Consider the following 17,159-nt stretch of genomic DNA (forward strand, 5'->3'; position numbering starts at 1 on the left):
TCAAAGTACCAGCTTGTGAACGCTATGATGGTGGAGTGGATGGAGCGTCCCACAGGAGTGCGGGGGGGGAGGGGGTCCCCCGCATGCTCAGTGGTGAACCTGGAATTGGACTGGGAGTACTGGTTCACTTCTGAGTCTGCCACCGAGCATGCAGGGGGACCCCTCTGCAACCCCCCAACTCAGTGTTCGGCCTCAGGGGGACCCCGGGTGCCTCCCAGTCCCAAGAGGCACCAGTCACCAAGCTGAAGGGGACACGGGGGCCCGTGCACTCCCTGGTGGACCGGAATTGCTTCTGGTTCACTTCCAAGTCTGCTGCCGAGTGCACTGCGGACCACCCCCCACCTCCGTGCTCCTGTGGGACGCTTCATCTGCCCCAGTATCTCAGCATTCACAAGCCACTTGGTATGTTGAGGTATGTAGAAAAAACATTTAAAGCTGTGTCCATGTCCAAATTGTCAAATCTTTCCAAATCTCTCTGAATTGATTTGGAGGGTTCCGATTCAATTTGGAGAAATTAAAGGGTCTCCTGATTTGATTCAGAATCCAAGATTTGGCTACTGAATTGAGCCGAATCTCTGTCGAATCAAATCGTGACCAAAGATTCATGCAGCTCTATGTGGGCTGTCCAGGAGTCTCAAGGCAGTATTCTGGGGTGGGGGGGGAACCCAAATCCTTAATTTCTGTAAATTATTTTTTTGTTTCTTTTTAACTATAATATACAATATGATTTTAATCGTTAGTCTTAAGACTAAAGGTTAGAATCATTTCATCCTTAAACAAGTATAATTTCATTATTTTAGTTTTAGTCCAGAGTACAGGTTTGTCACTCTTTTTTTTCTGTATAGTAACAAAAAAGCACCCACTTTGAACACCTTCAAGACGCATTTGGATGCTTATCTTGCTGGGATCCTATGACCCCAGCTGACTTCCTGTCCCTGGGGCAGGGAGCTGGACCTGATGATCCTCCAGGGTCCCTTCCAGCCCAAATGTCTATGAAATCTATGAAACATGTCAACAAATTGTAGTGTGTCAGTGTCATGTTCTCTCTCATTTAGTTAGCTTAAGGGGAAAAAAGGTGATCCTGCAGCAAATGCAGTATTCGCTTTTTAAAGCTAGATATCGATACAGTGTTGCATATTCAAAACTTACTTAAAATTGATTGGACATGGTTAGGGTTAGCATTCATATAATGGAATTCTTGACAGATCCTAACTAACAAATGGGAACTAAAATATTAAGTCCCTGCTTTCATGCAGTTTTGTTTTGAATTCTTTCATCTAACTGGATGTGCCATTCTAAATGTTAATATTATTGGGGGGGTTTTAAAGAGTCTTGGATAAGATACTAATTTCTTTCGTGGCTTTCTTTTTTTAGTTCACTCCCCCTTGCACTCTGCTATAATACTTAACAATGAATTGTACAATGGACTTGGGTGCAGAGATTTTTATTGCATATCAATAAAGATATCAAATCTTTGTATCTGGGTTTGTTCACTATAATAAATCCATTGATTTTTTTTTTTTTAAATCAGACACTTAATGCTTCCCACTTTTAAGTAGTCAGTTTATTAGAAATAAACATCTGATTAAAATTTGATTTATTCTTCTTTGCCTGATCCTATGAGGTGAATAGCAATCTACATTCTTATCCGAAAAACTTCAGAAAGTATAAAATGCCTATGAAATGTGGGGAGTATGGCCTGGGAATTAGATAATGGCTGAGATGGGAATGCCCCTGTTTCTTTGAATGACCCAAGTTAGTTTGGCAAGTAGAATGAAATGGAACATGGCCCTAGGAGCTAGGGAATCCAAAGCAGACTTTTGTACCAAAGTTTGTAGTTCACATGGTTATAAAACAATCTTTCTAAACCCAAGGACAAATGCAAATTGATGCCAGGGTATGTCTGTGTGTAGAAATAACTTAAAACAGCTCTGAGAGAGAGAACAATCTAATTTATCTCAGTATGGTGTTGACTGAGGCATAAGGATAATTTTTTTGATACCAACATTGTTGTCTATTGATCATTTAATAGAAAAAAAATATTGAAACAATCTACAATGAAGCAACTACTTGCTGCAAAACTTTGTGAGCATGAGAAATCAGGGATTCAGCCACCTTCCCATTACAAAATTAGCCATACCTTCACTTGCTCAAAAAGGTGAAGAGTAAGGAAGAAACACTTTCCTGCCTCATCTGCCTCCAGGTTGTCAGAAGTAGATGCCCAAACCTACCAGGGAATCGGAAACTCTAAACGTCCACTGTTCAAATTGAACTGTTACATGTATTTGTCATCCATAGTTTCAATTATCCACATGTATGAAATGAGGGAACAAAGACTTTGATGCCACTGCTGTGTAATTATGGGGGTTTAGCTGCTTTATCCCATCATGTTTCTGTGACCTTGGTGTATAATTGTAAGTAATGAGATCAAATTAAGAAAAGGAAAATGTAGTGCTATTAGAAAAGATTTTTATGGTGGCTGTTAGACAAAGGAACAGTCGTCAGAGGGTCATCATATAATTTCTATTAATTGAAATTGTAAAGATTAGACGGAATGAAATGTAATGCACAATGGGATTGCATAGATGATCTAATAGGTGGTTCATAGGTGATACATCGAAGAGCTAAGATTCTGTTATGCCATTAGGAGATATGTAATTGTTTTATTAGATGAAAGCAGAAAAATAGACAAAATTACACCATTTCAAAAGAAAATGTTTTTCAGGGTTTCCTTCAAAGCATTAGGATCTTTATAAAGATCCAAATATTAAACTTGGATGACTTTTATGATAATCTCAGTTGTAAGCATATTGGAGATTATAAAATCTTAAATTATATTTGTTTGAGATTTCAAAGTCCCAGTCTATAATAGGTCTTGAACAGCATTGTAAACCTTGTCTTCAAGTCTATATTATGTAATATCAAGGGTTTGGGGGTTTTTTTCTATAAATCATGTACCTTTTATAAAAATTAAAAAGTTTACTATTCCTGGTAGGTCATTTGCCATCATAGGTCTGCATTATAGAATCTTTATGAACATAGTCCAAGTAGAATTTTATAGATTAAATCATATTTTGCCTCCTTTCAACTCTTCTGTTTAGTTCAGCCAAGAACATGGTTTCTAGGCAGTTGCTTACAGTGCATAAAGACAACTGGGAGACTGAAATTAATATTGTAAACAATATATGGAAGAACAAACAATTCTGGCTGAAACTTTTAAAACTCATACCATGCATTTTTGTAGTTATGAGAGGTTTGTCCCCATTTGGCGGCTGAATCTCCAAATCCAAATCGAATCAGGAGACCCTTTAATCTCTCTGAATCGAATCTGAACCCTCCAAATCATTAATGATGTGGACATTGGCGTCAGAAGTGGACTGGCCAAGTTCGCCGATGACACCAAACTTAGGGGCAAAGCATCCACACCAGAAGATGGGAGGGTGATCCAGGCTGACCTGGACAGGCTCAGCAAATGGGCAGATGAGAACCTGATGGTCTTTAACACCGAAAAATGCAAGGTTCTCCACCTTGGGAAGAAAAACCTGCAGCACCCTTATAGACTTGGCAGTGCTACGCTGGCTAGCACTACGGAAGAAAGAGACTTGGGGGTCATCATTGACCACAAGATGAACATGAGCCTGCAATGTGACGTTGCAGCTAGTAAAGTGACCAAAACGCTGGCTTGCATCCATAGATGCTTCTGAAGCAAATCCAAGGATGACATTCTCCCCTTGTACTTGGCCTTCGTGAGGCTGCAGCTGGAGTATTGTGTCCAATTTTGGGCCCCACAATTCAAAAAGGATGTGGAGAAGCTTGAGAGAGTCCAGAGAAGAGCCACGCGCATGATCAGAGGTCAGGAAAACAGACCTTATGACAACAGGCTGAGAGCTATGGGGCTCTTTAGCCTGGAAAAGCGCAGGCTCAGGGGTGATCTGATGGCCACCTATAAGTTTATCAGGGGTGACCACCAGTATCTGGGGGAACATTTGTTCACCAGAGCGCCCCAAGGGATGACGAGGTCGAACGGTTATAAACTACTGCAAGACCGTTTCAGGCTGGACATAAGGAAGAATTTCTTTACTGTCCGAGCCCTCAAGGTCTGGAACAGTCTGCCAGCGGAGGTGGTTCAAGCACCTACATTGAACACCTTCAAGAGTAAATTGGATGCTTATCTTGCTGGGAGCCTCTGGCCCCAGCTGACTTCCTGTGCTTTGGGCGGGGGGCTGGACTCGATCTCCCGAGGTCCCTTCCAGCCCTAATGTCTATGAAATCGATTGGAAAAGATTCAGTGATTTGGTCATAGACATAGTTTTAAATGTTTTTTGCTCCCAGAAGCGGCTGCAGCGATCCACCATTGCGGGATTGGCTGTGGGGGTCCCTCCACACGGTGAGATCACCTGTGGGGGCACGTACCCCACTTGACAAAGGCGGCACCAATCACCCATGACTGAACACATGCTCGTTTTGGCAGCAGTGTATTTAATGAGGTTTCCTTGTATGTGGTTACATGATGAGGGTTTTTTCCCCTCATGCTTCTCGTGGGGGGGGGGGGGTGAACCTCATCTTGTATTTGAATAAATATAGTATAATCTGTGTATATGAACTGCAGTATATTTGCCGATATTCCATAACTTAGCTGATTTTTGCTATCACAAATTAAGACTCTTAATATGAAAATACACAACAAATGTGAAACAAAATATTGGAGTCAGGCTTCAGAATTTTGGCTGGCAACAACTGATCAAAAGACTTATTACAAACTAGCTTTTTAGTTGCAGTATTATGGCACTCATCAATATTCCATGCCTTATGCTTCGCTGAAAGCTGTTAAGATGCTTTCATTTTTGTTTTTCCACTTTCTTGGCCTAAGTGCATTTCTTTCACACTGAACAACCAATTGAGTTCTGTTGGACTCTTGAGTGTATAAGATATACTAAGTCTGACCTTGACTCTGAAAGAGACTAATAATGTTATGCATGTGCAGACCTGAGATTCTGCATGTTCCCGTAGCTTAAACTGCTTCTCAAAGAACAGTATAAATAGGGCTTGTAATACTCTCTCTTAATTTTGCTTGACATTTGCCAGCAAGCCTGTTTTCATTTCCCTTTAATTTTTCCAATATTATCTGTTTGGGCTGAAATTTTACATGCTGAATGTCTCTTGAATTTTCTGGAAAATTTTCAGACAAAATGGTTCAATCATTTCTAATAATGAGATGAGGAGGAAATGAATTGTTTTGCCCATTTTAGAAAAAGGGCTGCAGATCATTATTTTTTTTTAACTGATCCAGTGCCTCTGTTCTTTAGAGCAAGGACTTGAAAGTTGGCTGAACTGTGACTTCTGAATTGGGGCTTTGGCTTTTGCTGCACTTATGTAAATTGGCCTAAATTTGGCCAAGTTCTTAAGCTTTTGGGAAAATAATCATTCTTTTCATTTGCTCATTAGAGACTTCTTAGATTTTAACAGCTATAATTTCTGAAGAGCCTATCCTCACTGAACAGACCTAGACCTCTCATGGCTCCCATATGTGACCACAGTGTGCAGTGACTTACTATGGTTAATTTTCCTTGCATTTGTTAATACTGATCAGATTGTGTTAGTCACAGAGGCACTGAGCTTTCCCCATTCTAGTCCAAGACTACAGAGAAAGTTGAATTTTTTTGTCATGGCTTTCCCAGGTGCTATAGGCTGGGACTGAAAAGAATAGATCAAGTCATCAGACAAGACCATCCCTGGAGGGAAAACGAAGGTTGTGACTGGCTGCGCAAGAGTGCAGGGAGCGGTGGTAGGAACTTGAACCGGAATGTGGGAAAGAGGAGGCTAGGGACTGGAAACCAGGCAAGGAGGAGCTGAAACTGGGACTGGTTGAGCTGAGAGAGTGCAGCTTGAGAGTCTGTGAGTAGAATGCAGGAATAGAGGGGGAAAGACTGGGAAAGGAAATGGGATGAGAGTAGACAACTGGAACAAGCTGAACAAGGCCCTGGGAAAGGACTGAGTGTTGGGAGAAATGGAATTGAGGGGAAACATCTAACAGTGAGTTGCATTGTGTTTTAAAAGTTGGGATTGTCTGGACATAGAGATTGAAACAAAATTACAAGGGATTGAGGTCGGGGAAGGACCTGGGCAAGAAGCCAGAAGGGTTCAGGGGGCTGACAGTATATGAAGAGCCTGTGGAGGGAGATGAGGAAGCAGTCTGAGAGCCACTGTCTGAGACTAGGGATAAGGAATTGGGGCAGGAGTGGTAGAAAATGGGACTAGCGGGTCAAACAATTTGCAGCTTGAGAACCAAGGGGATATAGTTTGGGAGGGTAAGTAGGAAGGGAGAGAGTAAGACTGTCTGGTCAACAACACTTGGACAAAGAAGCAGGGTTGGGGAAACAGGACTAGAACTAGGATGGTTTGGCAGGGGAGCACAGCGAGTGTCAGACTTTTGGGGACTGGGCAAAAGAGTTTGCCCATTAGGTCATGCTTTCTCCAGAACCCGGAATGAATCTTCATAAAGACGTTATAATTGTTCCTCTATCAGTGGTAAACATGGGTGAAACATCAGTAGTATGTGACTTTTTCCCCTACTAATGCTGATCCGTAAAAAGGATAATAACCTTCATTGTTACCAGTTACTCTATTAGTTTAAGTGGCAGAAATCTTTGCATTAAATCTGAAGGTTTCAACCTGATGATGAACCATGTTCAAATTAATATGCTTGGACATGAGAGAATTTTTGAGGGGTTTCAGTTGTCTTGTTTAAAAAATCTGCTAAAATAATATTATTAAGATTGCAAAGTCAGGCACTCAGAAATTAGGAAATGTCATAATTTAGGTTGTCTGTGCAACCTTAATTCTGGCTTAGAATGTGATTTATATAATTAAAGGCTATATCATGATGCATCTGCACAAACAGACTAAATTAAGCTTGCCTCTGCAGTCATCCATTATGATAAAGTCTTGAATTACACGATTGCATACTATTTTTTCCCTGGGTCTCCTGTTTCATTCAGCGTACTGGAAGAAATTGCATAGAGGATGAATCAGCGTTATGTAGTAAACTGCTGTCTAAAGATTCCTGCGTTATTTGAGACTAAAGGGAGGAATTTGGGAGGAATGTGGTGAATGAGGTACAGCAGTGGTCTCCAAAGTGGGGTGCACACACCCCAGGGGGTGCGCAAGACGATCCATTGGGGTGTGTGAAGAAAATATTAGAACTTGTATTTTTATTTATTTTTTATCTTAAAAAATAAGAAAGAAATTAAGCTTTACTAATATTTAATGTACGAATTGACACTGGCACCCTCACTCAGTCCGTATGTCGGACGGTCACGTGTCACGTACGGTACGTGAGGTATCCTGAGGGAAGAAGCATTCGTTTGCTTTCAGCGTATTGCGGCATATTGCAGTTTATGTGTGCCCGGTTAAGTGGATTTACAGATTATATTATCTAGTTTTAACTAAACTAACCCTCACAAAATGGACAAGTGGCTTAAAAAGATTCCCGCAAAGAAACCGTGGATTGAAGATAATACTAATAATGCGAGCACAAGTGAACAGCAAGAAAATATCAGAGCTGACCCTTCTCCTACTCCTAGTACGGGCTCTTCATCAGCCACATTACAAGGTAAAAACTAAATAATATTTTTTTTAGTGAGAGCAAAAAGGTTTTTTGTACTGTTAATAAATAAAATAATAATAATATTTTTTAAAATACTGTTTATTTCATCTTTATCTCATCCATTTTTATTTCTATTTTTGTCTATGTTTTATAATGTACATAATATATTAGTACAGTAGTACATGTATATAATTTATAAATAAATAAATATACATATATTGGGGGTGCATGCTCAAAAATTTTTTACTGATGGGGTGCGCTATCAAAAAAAGTTTGGAGACCACTGAGGTACAGGATTGAAGTGAGAGAATAAGGATAATTTTAAGAACCTGGCTTGGTACTACTTGGTGCATTTGGGTATAGATAGGCACAACCTCCTGTCCTTTCTAGCAGTGGATCTATTGGAAGCATTTTCAGATGCAGACTTCCTGTCTGAGCCTTTCGTTGGGAAGTGGGACTCAGAAATTCAGTATCAGCAGAGATTATTTTACCTGTTCTGAACCTCCCCAGTTAGTTCCTTATACACAGGCCCTCAGAGTTTCACTGATGTGAGTGCCTTAGACTTCTAATTTAATTCTTTGAAAGAATGTTTTTGGAAAATAAGAATTCAAGAACGGCTTAGGAAAGGACATAGAAATTAAATTCCTTTGTGCCAGTCTACTTGCATTCAAAGGTTCGGTGAGCACTTTAGTTTGTTTTGTGTCTGCTGTTCATAAAAGCAGCCAGGTCATCATCATCCCCGTCTTTAAGAGGGAAACATCTTACAACTGTCATTACTTTCTTTGCAAATATGTCATACATCCTGTGTAGGGTTAGCTCATGAATGCATCCTTTGCAGGGTTAGCTCACAAAAAACAACAGGAAAAATATACCAGTGGAAGTTAAGCCAGTGTGTGTGTGTGTGTTGTGTCCACTTCTAATCTAGAATACCTGTTTGCTTAATATTAAAAGACTATTACTGATGCCCCTGCCAAGTCATGGTAAAGTGCCATAATAATGCTGTTGTACCAGTGTAACATATACCAATGTACCAAACTGACATGTTATTCTCATGTTAACAGCATGCCTTATGTCCAGAAGTGGTACTTGTCTTTATTCATTTTAAATTAAATAATAGACTACTTACATTTTTAAAAGAAAAATATAGGTCAAGTTTAAAAAAATGGAGAACCTAACCTGAAAGCTGTCTTGTTCCTTGCTAAGTTCAAGTAATTTAATCAGGTATCTAAATGTGGGTACAGGAACTTTAATTTTAGGCACCTGTTGTTAAACAGAATTGACCTTCATGATGGGTAATATTAAGAACCGGAACTGCAGGATAAATTAGTAGGTGGTCTTGGTCCTGTATATTTCTTAGCACACCTAAAATAAAAAATGTTAATTGCTTTGTGTAACGAAGTTAGATTATGTGTAAAACATTTTTATTTGTTAATAAAGACAAATTATGAGTGATAATGAAACTGGACAATGCAAAGAATACATCAGTTAGATTTATTTAAAAAGTAACTTTGCTTGATCGATCGCAAGAAATTTATAGTCAGTGCTGTCAAACAGGTTCAAGAGGTTAGTTTTCTGCCCTCAGATATTATTACCATGCAGCATTCCAAAAAAAGTCATGAAAATTAATATACTATTCACTCTGGTTGCCTTCTAAAATGTTCCTATCCAGTGTTTTCACAACTGTCTTTAAAATTATGGAGTTTCCATAAAAAAATTTTTATTATGCTATAACAAATCACATAGACATATTCACCATTGAACCTGAGGTATGATGGAGTTTTCTGTCCTAATAACCTTCTCAAAGTGATACACATGGTTATAATTGCATGCATACTTTTAAAGCTCTCTGCTCTTTTGAATCTACTATTTAGTATTAAGTGGTTTGGTGGGGGCATATACATTTTCTGTCCAAAGAAGACTTTACTAAATATAGTCAAAGTAAATTGCTACATCTGACTGAAATTTTTTATTTTTTATTCTATTTTATTTTTTATCATCAATTGCTATATCTGAAGATGTAAATTTACACTGACTGCCCGTCTTGCAACCATACCAGCCCAGTCTCTGGCTTCTGTACTATTCATTCCATCCAGGAAGAGCACACACTAACTGCAGAGACTTCCTCAATCTGACGAAAGGTTTTTAAACCTGAAAGCTTGCTATGAAAATTTTTTTTCCAACTATTTAAGTTCGTCTGATAAAAGATATCAGATTCACCCAAGGAACCTTGTCTGCCTACATCAGACACATATTTTTTTCCAGGTTTTTATTTTTGCTGCAGTCAATTACCCTTTTCTTTTAAAGGATATTGGGGCAGTGTGTAACTGGGGTTCTAGCTTTCATCTAATTATTTATCCAGCCTTTCTTAGAATCAGATTCAGACCTGCATGTTGCAGCTGCACACTATCGAAATGCAACAGGCCATAGAAAAGTATATGAAATCACAAGGCCAAACTATCTTTGCATCATTCTTCCTTCTGTTTTAGTCTTTGATAATGGTGTTTTTGTGGTCATGCATTCATAATCTAAGATGACAGGTAAAGTAACATTAAGTAAAGTGAAACATGATTTAATGATAAATATTTAAAGTGGCCTACATATTAAGTTGCTGAAAATAAATCAAATTATTGGTTTTACTTCTTATTTTACTTTCTCCATAGAAAATACTTTAAAGTAAACCAAGATGAATATGAAAGGATAACTAGGATTTCTATGTTTTGGTCACTAATCTCATGAAATTTGTTTTTGATGTCAAATAGTTACAGGTTGTGGCAAACATTTCTTCATGGGTGAAAGCCATAGATTTCCATGCTGTGAAAACCTACTATACATATAATACTTAAATAAAAAATGTCATCTCAATAGTTACCTGTTCGAGTAACTGAAATGATCAGCTCCCAAGAGCAACCTGCCATGTCCAGCATTTTCTGTGAGACTAAGGAATGAAGAGGGCAGTCTAGTTAGGGATGAAGCAGAGAAGGTAGCATCTTTTTTTACTTCAGTCTTCACAAATAGGGGCAGCTACCAGATGATAAATGTAGTTGGCAGCAGAGATAGGTAAGGATTAAAAAAAAAAAAGGCCTAAAGCAGTGAAAGAACAGGTTAAAGATTACTTTAAAAGCTTCAGGTTGGCAGGACCAGATAGGATGCACCCTTAGGTCCTGAAGGAATTGGCTGAGGTAATTTCAGAGCCTTTGGTTATAATCTTTGAGAGCTCATGGAGGATAGGTGACTTCCCAGATCATTGGAAAAGGGCAAATATAGTGCCTATCTTTAAGAAAGGGAAGAAGGAGGATCTGGGGAATTGAATACCAGTCAGCCTGACCTCAGTACCCAGAAAGGTCATGGAGCAGGTCTTCAAGGAATCTGTTGTAAAGCAACAAGAGGAGAACAAGATGATCGGGAACAGCCAGCTATGGATACAGCAAGAACAAGTCATGCCAACCTGATTTCCTTCAGTGACAAGGTAATAGGTTCTGTTGAGGGGGTAGAGCAGTGGATGTGATGCACCTTGACTTTAGCAAGGCTTTTCACATGGCTTCCCATGATGTTCTCATTAACAAGCTAAGGAAATAGAGTAGATTAAAGTACTAAAAGGTGGGATCAAGTGGAGGTTCCCCAGGGGCCTGTTCTGGGTCCCTTTTTGTTCAGCACCTTCATTAATAATTTGGATCATGGGATTGAGTGCACATTTAAGAAATTTGCTGATGGTACCAAGTTGGGTAGCATTGCAGACATTGTGGAGGGTAGGGCTATGATTCAGAATGATCTGGATAGACTGGAAAATGGTCTGCAGTCCATCAGATGAGATTCAACAAGGACAAATTCACTTGGGATGGAATAATTACACACACAAATACAGACTCATGAACAATTGCCTAGGTTGCAGTACTTTAGAGAGAGATGTGGGGGTTATAATGGGCCATAACCTGAATATGAGTCAACGGTGTACTCTTGTTGCAGGAAAAAAAATATAAAAAAAAAGGAGAAAGGAAAGAAAGGAAAAAGAAGAATAAAGTCAACTACATACTGGATTGTATTAACAAGAGTGTTATTTGTAGATCAGGGGAAGTGATTGGAAAGAGTCCAGCACAGAGCAACAAAAATGATTAGGGACCTGGGAAGCAAGACTTATGTGGAAAGGCTGAAAGAGCTATGGTTAGTTAGTTTGGAAAAGAAAAGACTGAGGAGGTATTTGGAGACTTAATTTTAATCCTTCAAAAGCAATTATAGAGAGGTTGGAGACAGGTATTTCTCAGTGGTCAGACAGGATGAGAGCAGTGGCCTCAAGCTGTAGCAGAGGAAAGTTAAGTTGACAAAATATAAACTAGATGAAAGTACTGTAACACAGATATATAACTGGTTACATTGTTGCGCTCAACATGTAATCACTGGCTCAGTGTCCAGCTCAGAGAAAGATTCAAATGGGGTTTCCCAGGGTCTGTCTTCGGTCCAGTATTGTTCAGCATCTTTGTTAATTATTTGGACTGTGGGGATTGATTGCACACTCAGTAAATTAATGACTGACAACAAACTGGGGGAGAGTTGCAGACACTGGAGGGCAGGGCGAGGAGCCATAATGATTGAATAGACTGGATAAAGGACAAGTGTAAAGTCATGCACTTGGGATGGAATAACCGCATGAACAAATGCAGGCTGGGGAAGGATTGCCTAAGCTTCAGTACTGTAGAGAAGGATCTGGGGTTACAGTGGACCACAAGCTAAATATGAGGCAACAGAATGCTCTTGTTGCAAAAGAAAAAAGAAAAAAAAAGAGAACTTCATACTTGGTTGTGATAACAAGAAGGTCATGCGCAAATCAAGGGAAATGATTCTTCCACTCTATTTGACACTGGTGAGGCCTCACCTGGAGTACTTTGTCCAGTTGTGGGCCCCACACTGCAAAAAGAATGTGGATAGTTTGGAAAAAGTCCAGCACTGAGCAAGAAAAATGATTAAGGGACAGGGAGGCAAGACTTATGAGGAAAAGCTGAAAGAGCTAGAGTTATTTAGTCTTGAGAAGAGAGTCTGAAGAGGGATTTGATGCAGTCTTCAATTACTTGAAGGGTGATCATAGAGAAAATGGAGATGGAATTTTCTATGGCCAAAGTGGACAGGACTAGTGGTAGTGGCTTTAAGATGCAGTAGGGAAAACTTAAAATGGAAATTAGGAAGGACTCTCCAATTATAAAGGTAGTCAAGCACTGGAACAAGCTTCCTAGAGAACTTGCAGAATCTCCATCCCTGGAAACCCAAAACCAGGTTAGATAGATACTTGGCTGGAATGGTTTAGTTGATGCTGATCCTGCTTTGAGCAGAAGCCTGGATTAGATGACCTTGTGAGGTTCCTTCCAGCTCTGTTTTCATATAATCCTAATATGTGCAGTCTCATAGCAGTCCAGCTGTATTGAGGATCAGGAACTTGAGGAGGGATGTGGTGCATTTGGTTATCTGTGCAGAAGGCTATCTTCAAGCTAATGCAAGCACTGTAACCTGCTTGGAATCTGGAACCATCTCAGTGGTTACCTCTACTACCTCCCTGACATTGGTCCCTCAGCAGTATTTAATTCAATCAGATTTGGTCTCTGTGTGATCTGTTAATGTTTCGAGAAGATACTCATCTAAAAACCATGTGCTAGAAACTAGATTCTTCGTAGTTTTCCTGAACTATTGTATAGGGATACTGGTTTATTTACATCTGTCTCCTTGTCTTCCTGTCCTTCAGTCTTTCTCCTTTCTTCTTCCACAACTTCCTTTCCACAACCATCCTTTCAAGCTGGCTATGAAGGATTGTTCACTTTAACAGTTAACCCTCTCCGTCAGTATCCCCTTCCTCCAAAAGCTTATAGGTCTGCTGTCCCAAGGCTTCATAGTCAACCCTGCTCCAAACATGTTCTATTTCAAAGCTCTGTGATTGCACAGTTTGAGTTTTTAGATAAAAAGGGAAAACTTCCTTGAGTAGTAACTCCGATACATATGGGGCAAAGTTTGGAACAATGATGAAAGCAAGGGGCCCTGAGGCTTCATTTTATTTCCTCTCTTTGTTGCAATTGGTACATATCAAATGACAGTGTTGAATGTAGGAACAGATATTTGACAGTTTATTAGTGGTGTCAGATATTAGCATGCATTCTAATATAATAAAGGGCTTAGTCCATCTGTCTGTCTGTCCATACCACTCCTGGAGCACTCTGATTGGCTACTGAAACAACCAATCAGAGTGTTCCAAGAGTGTGATGGACAGGAGGTGGGGGCAGAGCACCACCACGATGGTAAAGACGGAGTGTGGGGGGTGAAGCCAGCACCGCTGCCCCAGCCCTCCACCCCCAGGCCTGCTTCTTGGAGGTGGCAGTGGTGCGGGGTATAGGCAATTTACTAGTAATATTATAAGAGAGTAGAGAAATTTTTGGTCTGTTTCAAGAAACTAGAACCTCTTGGAATCACAGCTTGGTCAAACCTTTTCTTAATTTTTTTTTTAAAGTCAGTACATTTTGTTATCCATTCTAATTGGCAGTTCATTGTTGTAAAATGATGTGATAAGCTTCAGTAGTTACCATTTCTCAGTGATTTCTATCTGTTCAGTGTGCAAGCAGAATGATGATTTTTGTTCTAAATGTGGGCCCCTAGCCTTTGAATTTCAAGCTGAATTCTTTCTATATGTTGTAATTGCCACTAATGAAAGTTAGATTGACTATGTTATACTGTCAGTTATACATGCACAGTTCCATTTCAATGATCTTTCTAGGAGCTTCTTAGACTCTTAAGCAATTTTCTTAATACTCAGAAGTTTGCCGTCAGATTTCTTTTTCATTGTTACTGTTACATCCCAGAGAGATTTTTTTTTAAATGAAAGTTCCACAGTGCCTGAGAAAACTAATCATAATTGATACTGAAATGGCATGCACATTCATGTTAATGCTTTGTTCCATAACAGTGAATGTTCATTTGACTTTCGGACTCTCCTAGACAAAAGAAACTGTCCTCTGTTCTAGTCAGGAAGTCACCTGATGTTCTCTTTGCACTCTTCAAGCATTGCAGTGTATATGCAAATGCCATCTCAAATGTTGCAATTAGATGTTCTGCCTAGTTCAGTGATTTGAATTGAGGCCTTTTAATCATTGTGAGCCCCCACCCTATTACAGGCACAAAGAGCAAGTGAGAGCCATACACAGTGTATGGTATGTGGAGTTAATGGTGTAAAATTAAATGGTTAGTTTCAACTGAAGCCTTGGTGGAAGAGATTTTCCAACTAAAAATCCTTCTAGTGTGATAATCCAGCTACCTATGTGGTGGGAGGGGAGACTTTGTAATTTATAGGTAAAAACAGTATCCTTAAATAATAATAAATATTTAGTTGCTGTTTAAAAGACAAACAAATGTACAGGGAGTTGAATTTGAATGTTGGATTGATACTTTTTTCCCCCCAGAAACATCGTATATTAGTCCACTAATATCTGTTAACATATATATTATCTTTCTGTTTATTTGTTCACAGAAGTTAAAATTAACAGGGTGTTTTTTTGGTTGGTTGTTTTACAGGACCCAAATCAATTTCACAGTAGCTATTGATTTCACAGCCTCAAATGGTAAGTTTTCAAATGTAGCTTCTTGTAAAATGAGGTGTGATATTTAGTTTGAGAGCATGTTTTTGAGTACTGTGTACATATTTATATACATTTATTTTGTAGCTTAATGGATCATTATTCATAATCCTGCAGTGCCTGCTGGCATCAGTTGTGATCAGAGCTCAGTTGTGTAAGGCACTGAACAAAGTGAGAGAGTTTCTGCCCTGAAAAGCCTATATTCTAAATAGACAAGACAAAGTATTGGGAGGAAGACCGATAATTCACAAGCAAAGTGTTCAGTGTGACAAGCTGTAATTCTGTATTTGTGCAATTGATTTTGGGTTTCTTTTTTAATCATTTTGGTGGAGTATAGCTGGGAGAGAAGTAACTAAACATCAAGACATCAAAGTGAGGGAGAGAACAGAAGGATGTAATTCTAGGTTGAATGAGTCTGAAGTGAAAGATTCCTGAGAAAGGAGTGGGATGGAGGAAACTGGCAAACAGAAGAGAATTTTCCAGATTGATTCTGTATTAAGCAGTCAGATGCTTTCAATGGCTGAAGGTGCATGTTACAGCTGCTTGCTGATTGAGTCAGTTGGTGTCTCTTCTCAACCACTGAAGCTTGGAAGACATAAGTTGCTGGGGTAGAGAAGAGAAACTGTGTGGATCCTGGTGCCATTGAAGAGTGGCATGTTTCCCCTGCATTTTAGTCATAACTGAATATCAGCCCCCTTTGCTCCCTTCTTTATTCATAAGTCTGTATAATTAATCTCATGAATACAGTATTCTACTTAATTGTTGCTCAGGAGACATAGGATACATGTTTAAAGTCATACTTTGCTCAATTTGTTTTTATTAGTTTTAACCTGACTTCAGTGTCCAGTATGTAAAACGATCATATTTTTTTATTGAGCAGTATACATATGAAAAGTAAGTAAGTAACCAAATACTTGATCCTTTTACTTGAACTAGTGCTGTCAGTTTGAATAAAATCATTAAACCATACCAAAATAGGATAGTCTGTAAAAATAAATAAATAAAAATCAGTGATTCATACAGTAGGTTACATGCCAATTTGTCTAAATAATATTATTTGACTTAAACTTTTAATATACAAACATTGAACTGGATTCCAGCAGACTATTACTTCTCTCCCTTAGATGTCCTAGAGAACATCCCTTGTCTGATACTTTGCAATGTACGGTATGTTTAGTGAGAGACATCCAGTGAGTGCCTTACCGCTTTCTCACTTCAACCTGGGGATTGTCGCTCCTTGTCCTGGAGCTTTCAAAGATAAAATGCCTTCTTAAGCAGTAAGCTCTATTGGGACCCAACCAATCAAGACTGACCAATTCCATCTTACATGTCTATCAGAAGTACCTACCTTTTCTCCCCAGGAAGGACTGTTGACATGTGGAAACTATTGTTCTGTTGAATTGCATTCCCAGCTGAATTGGTAGTAAGGTAAATGAGATCTTTGTTTCAACAGGTAACCCTTCACAGCCCACTTCACTACACTATATGAACCCATACCAACTGAATGCCTATGGCATGGCACTGAAGGCAGTAGGTGAAATCATTCAAGACTACGATACTGACAAAATGTTTCCAGCTCTTGGTTTTGGGGCTAGGCTGCCTCCAGATGGAAGGGTATCCCATGAATTTGCTCTGGTAAGAAAATACATAGGAATTAAACATTTTCATAACTATTCTACTATAGCCCCCTCTACACATTACAGGTATCACACAGTTAACTGGTTCTTGCACAGTTACCTTGAGACCAGGTACACATGCAGTGTTTATTATGCCATAAAACAATTCAACCTGCTATAAAGTTAGACCTGGAAAATGTGTACTGACTTTATAACTGGTTGCTATTGGGCTTTCATTTGCACATGTAGCAGGGTTTCCCCTGCAGCTGGGGGCCCCATCAGCTAACAAGGCTCCCAGCAGCAGGGGTGCACCATGCCCAACCCAAGCTGGGTGTC

General features: G+C 39.3%; 1 protein-coding gene across 5 annotated transcripts in view; it reads left to right on the forward strand.

Moving 5' to 3' along the window:
- CPNE8 (copine 8) overlaps positions 1–17,159 on the forward strand; it is a 204,851-nt gene that overhangs the window by 137,835 nt on the left and 49,857 nt on the right. For all 5 annotated transcript variants that reach the window (XM_090042068.1, XM_090042066.1, XM_090042067.1 and 2 more), the window contains 2 exons: positions 15,146–15,192; positions 16,661–16,842. In XM_090042068.1, coding sequence (XP_089898194.1) covers positions 15,146–15,192; positions 16,661–16,842 — 229 coding nt within the window. The remainder of the gene's footprint in view (positions 1–15,145; positions 15,193–16,660; positions 16,843–17,159) is intronic.

The sequence above is a fragment of the Crocodylus siamensis genome, chromosome 4, assembly GCF_052110815.1.
Source record: "Crocodylus siamensis isolate JL-2025a chromosome 4, ASM5211081v1, whole genome shotgun sequence".
Classification (NCBI taxonomy): domain Eukaryota; kingdom Metazoa; phylum Chordata; order Crocodylia; family Crocodylidae; genus Crocodylus; species Crocodylus siamensis.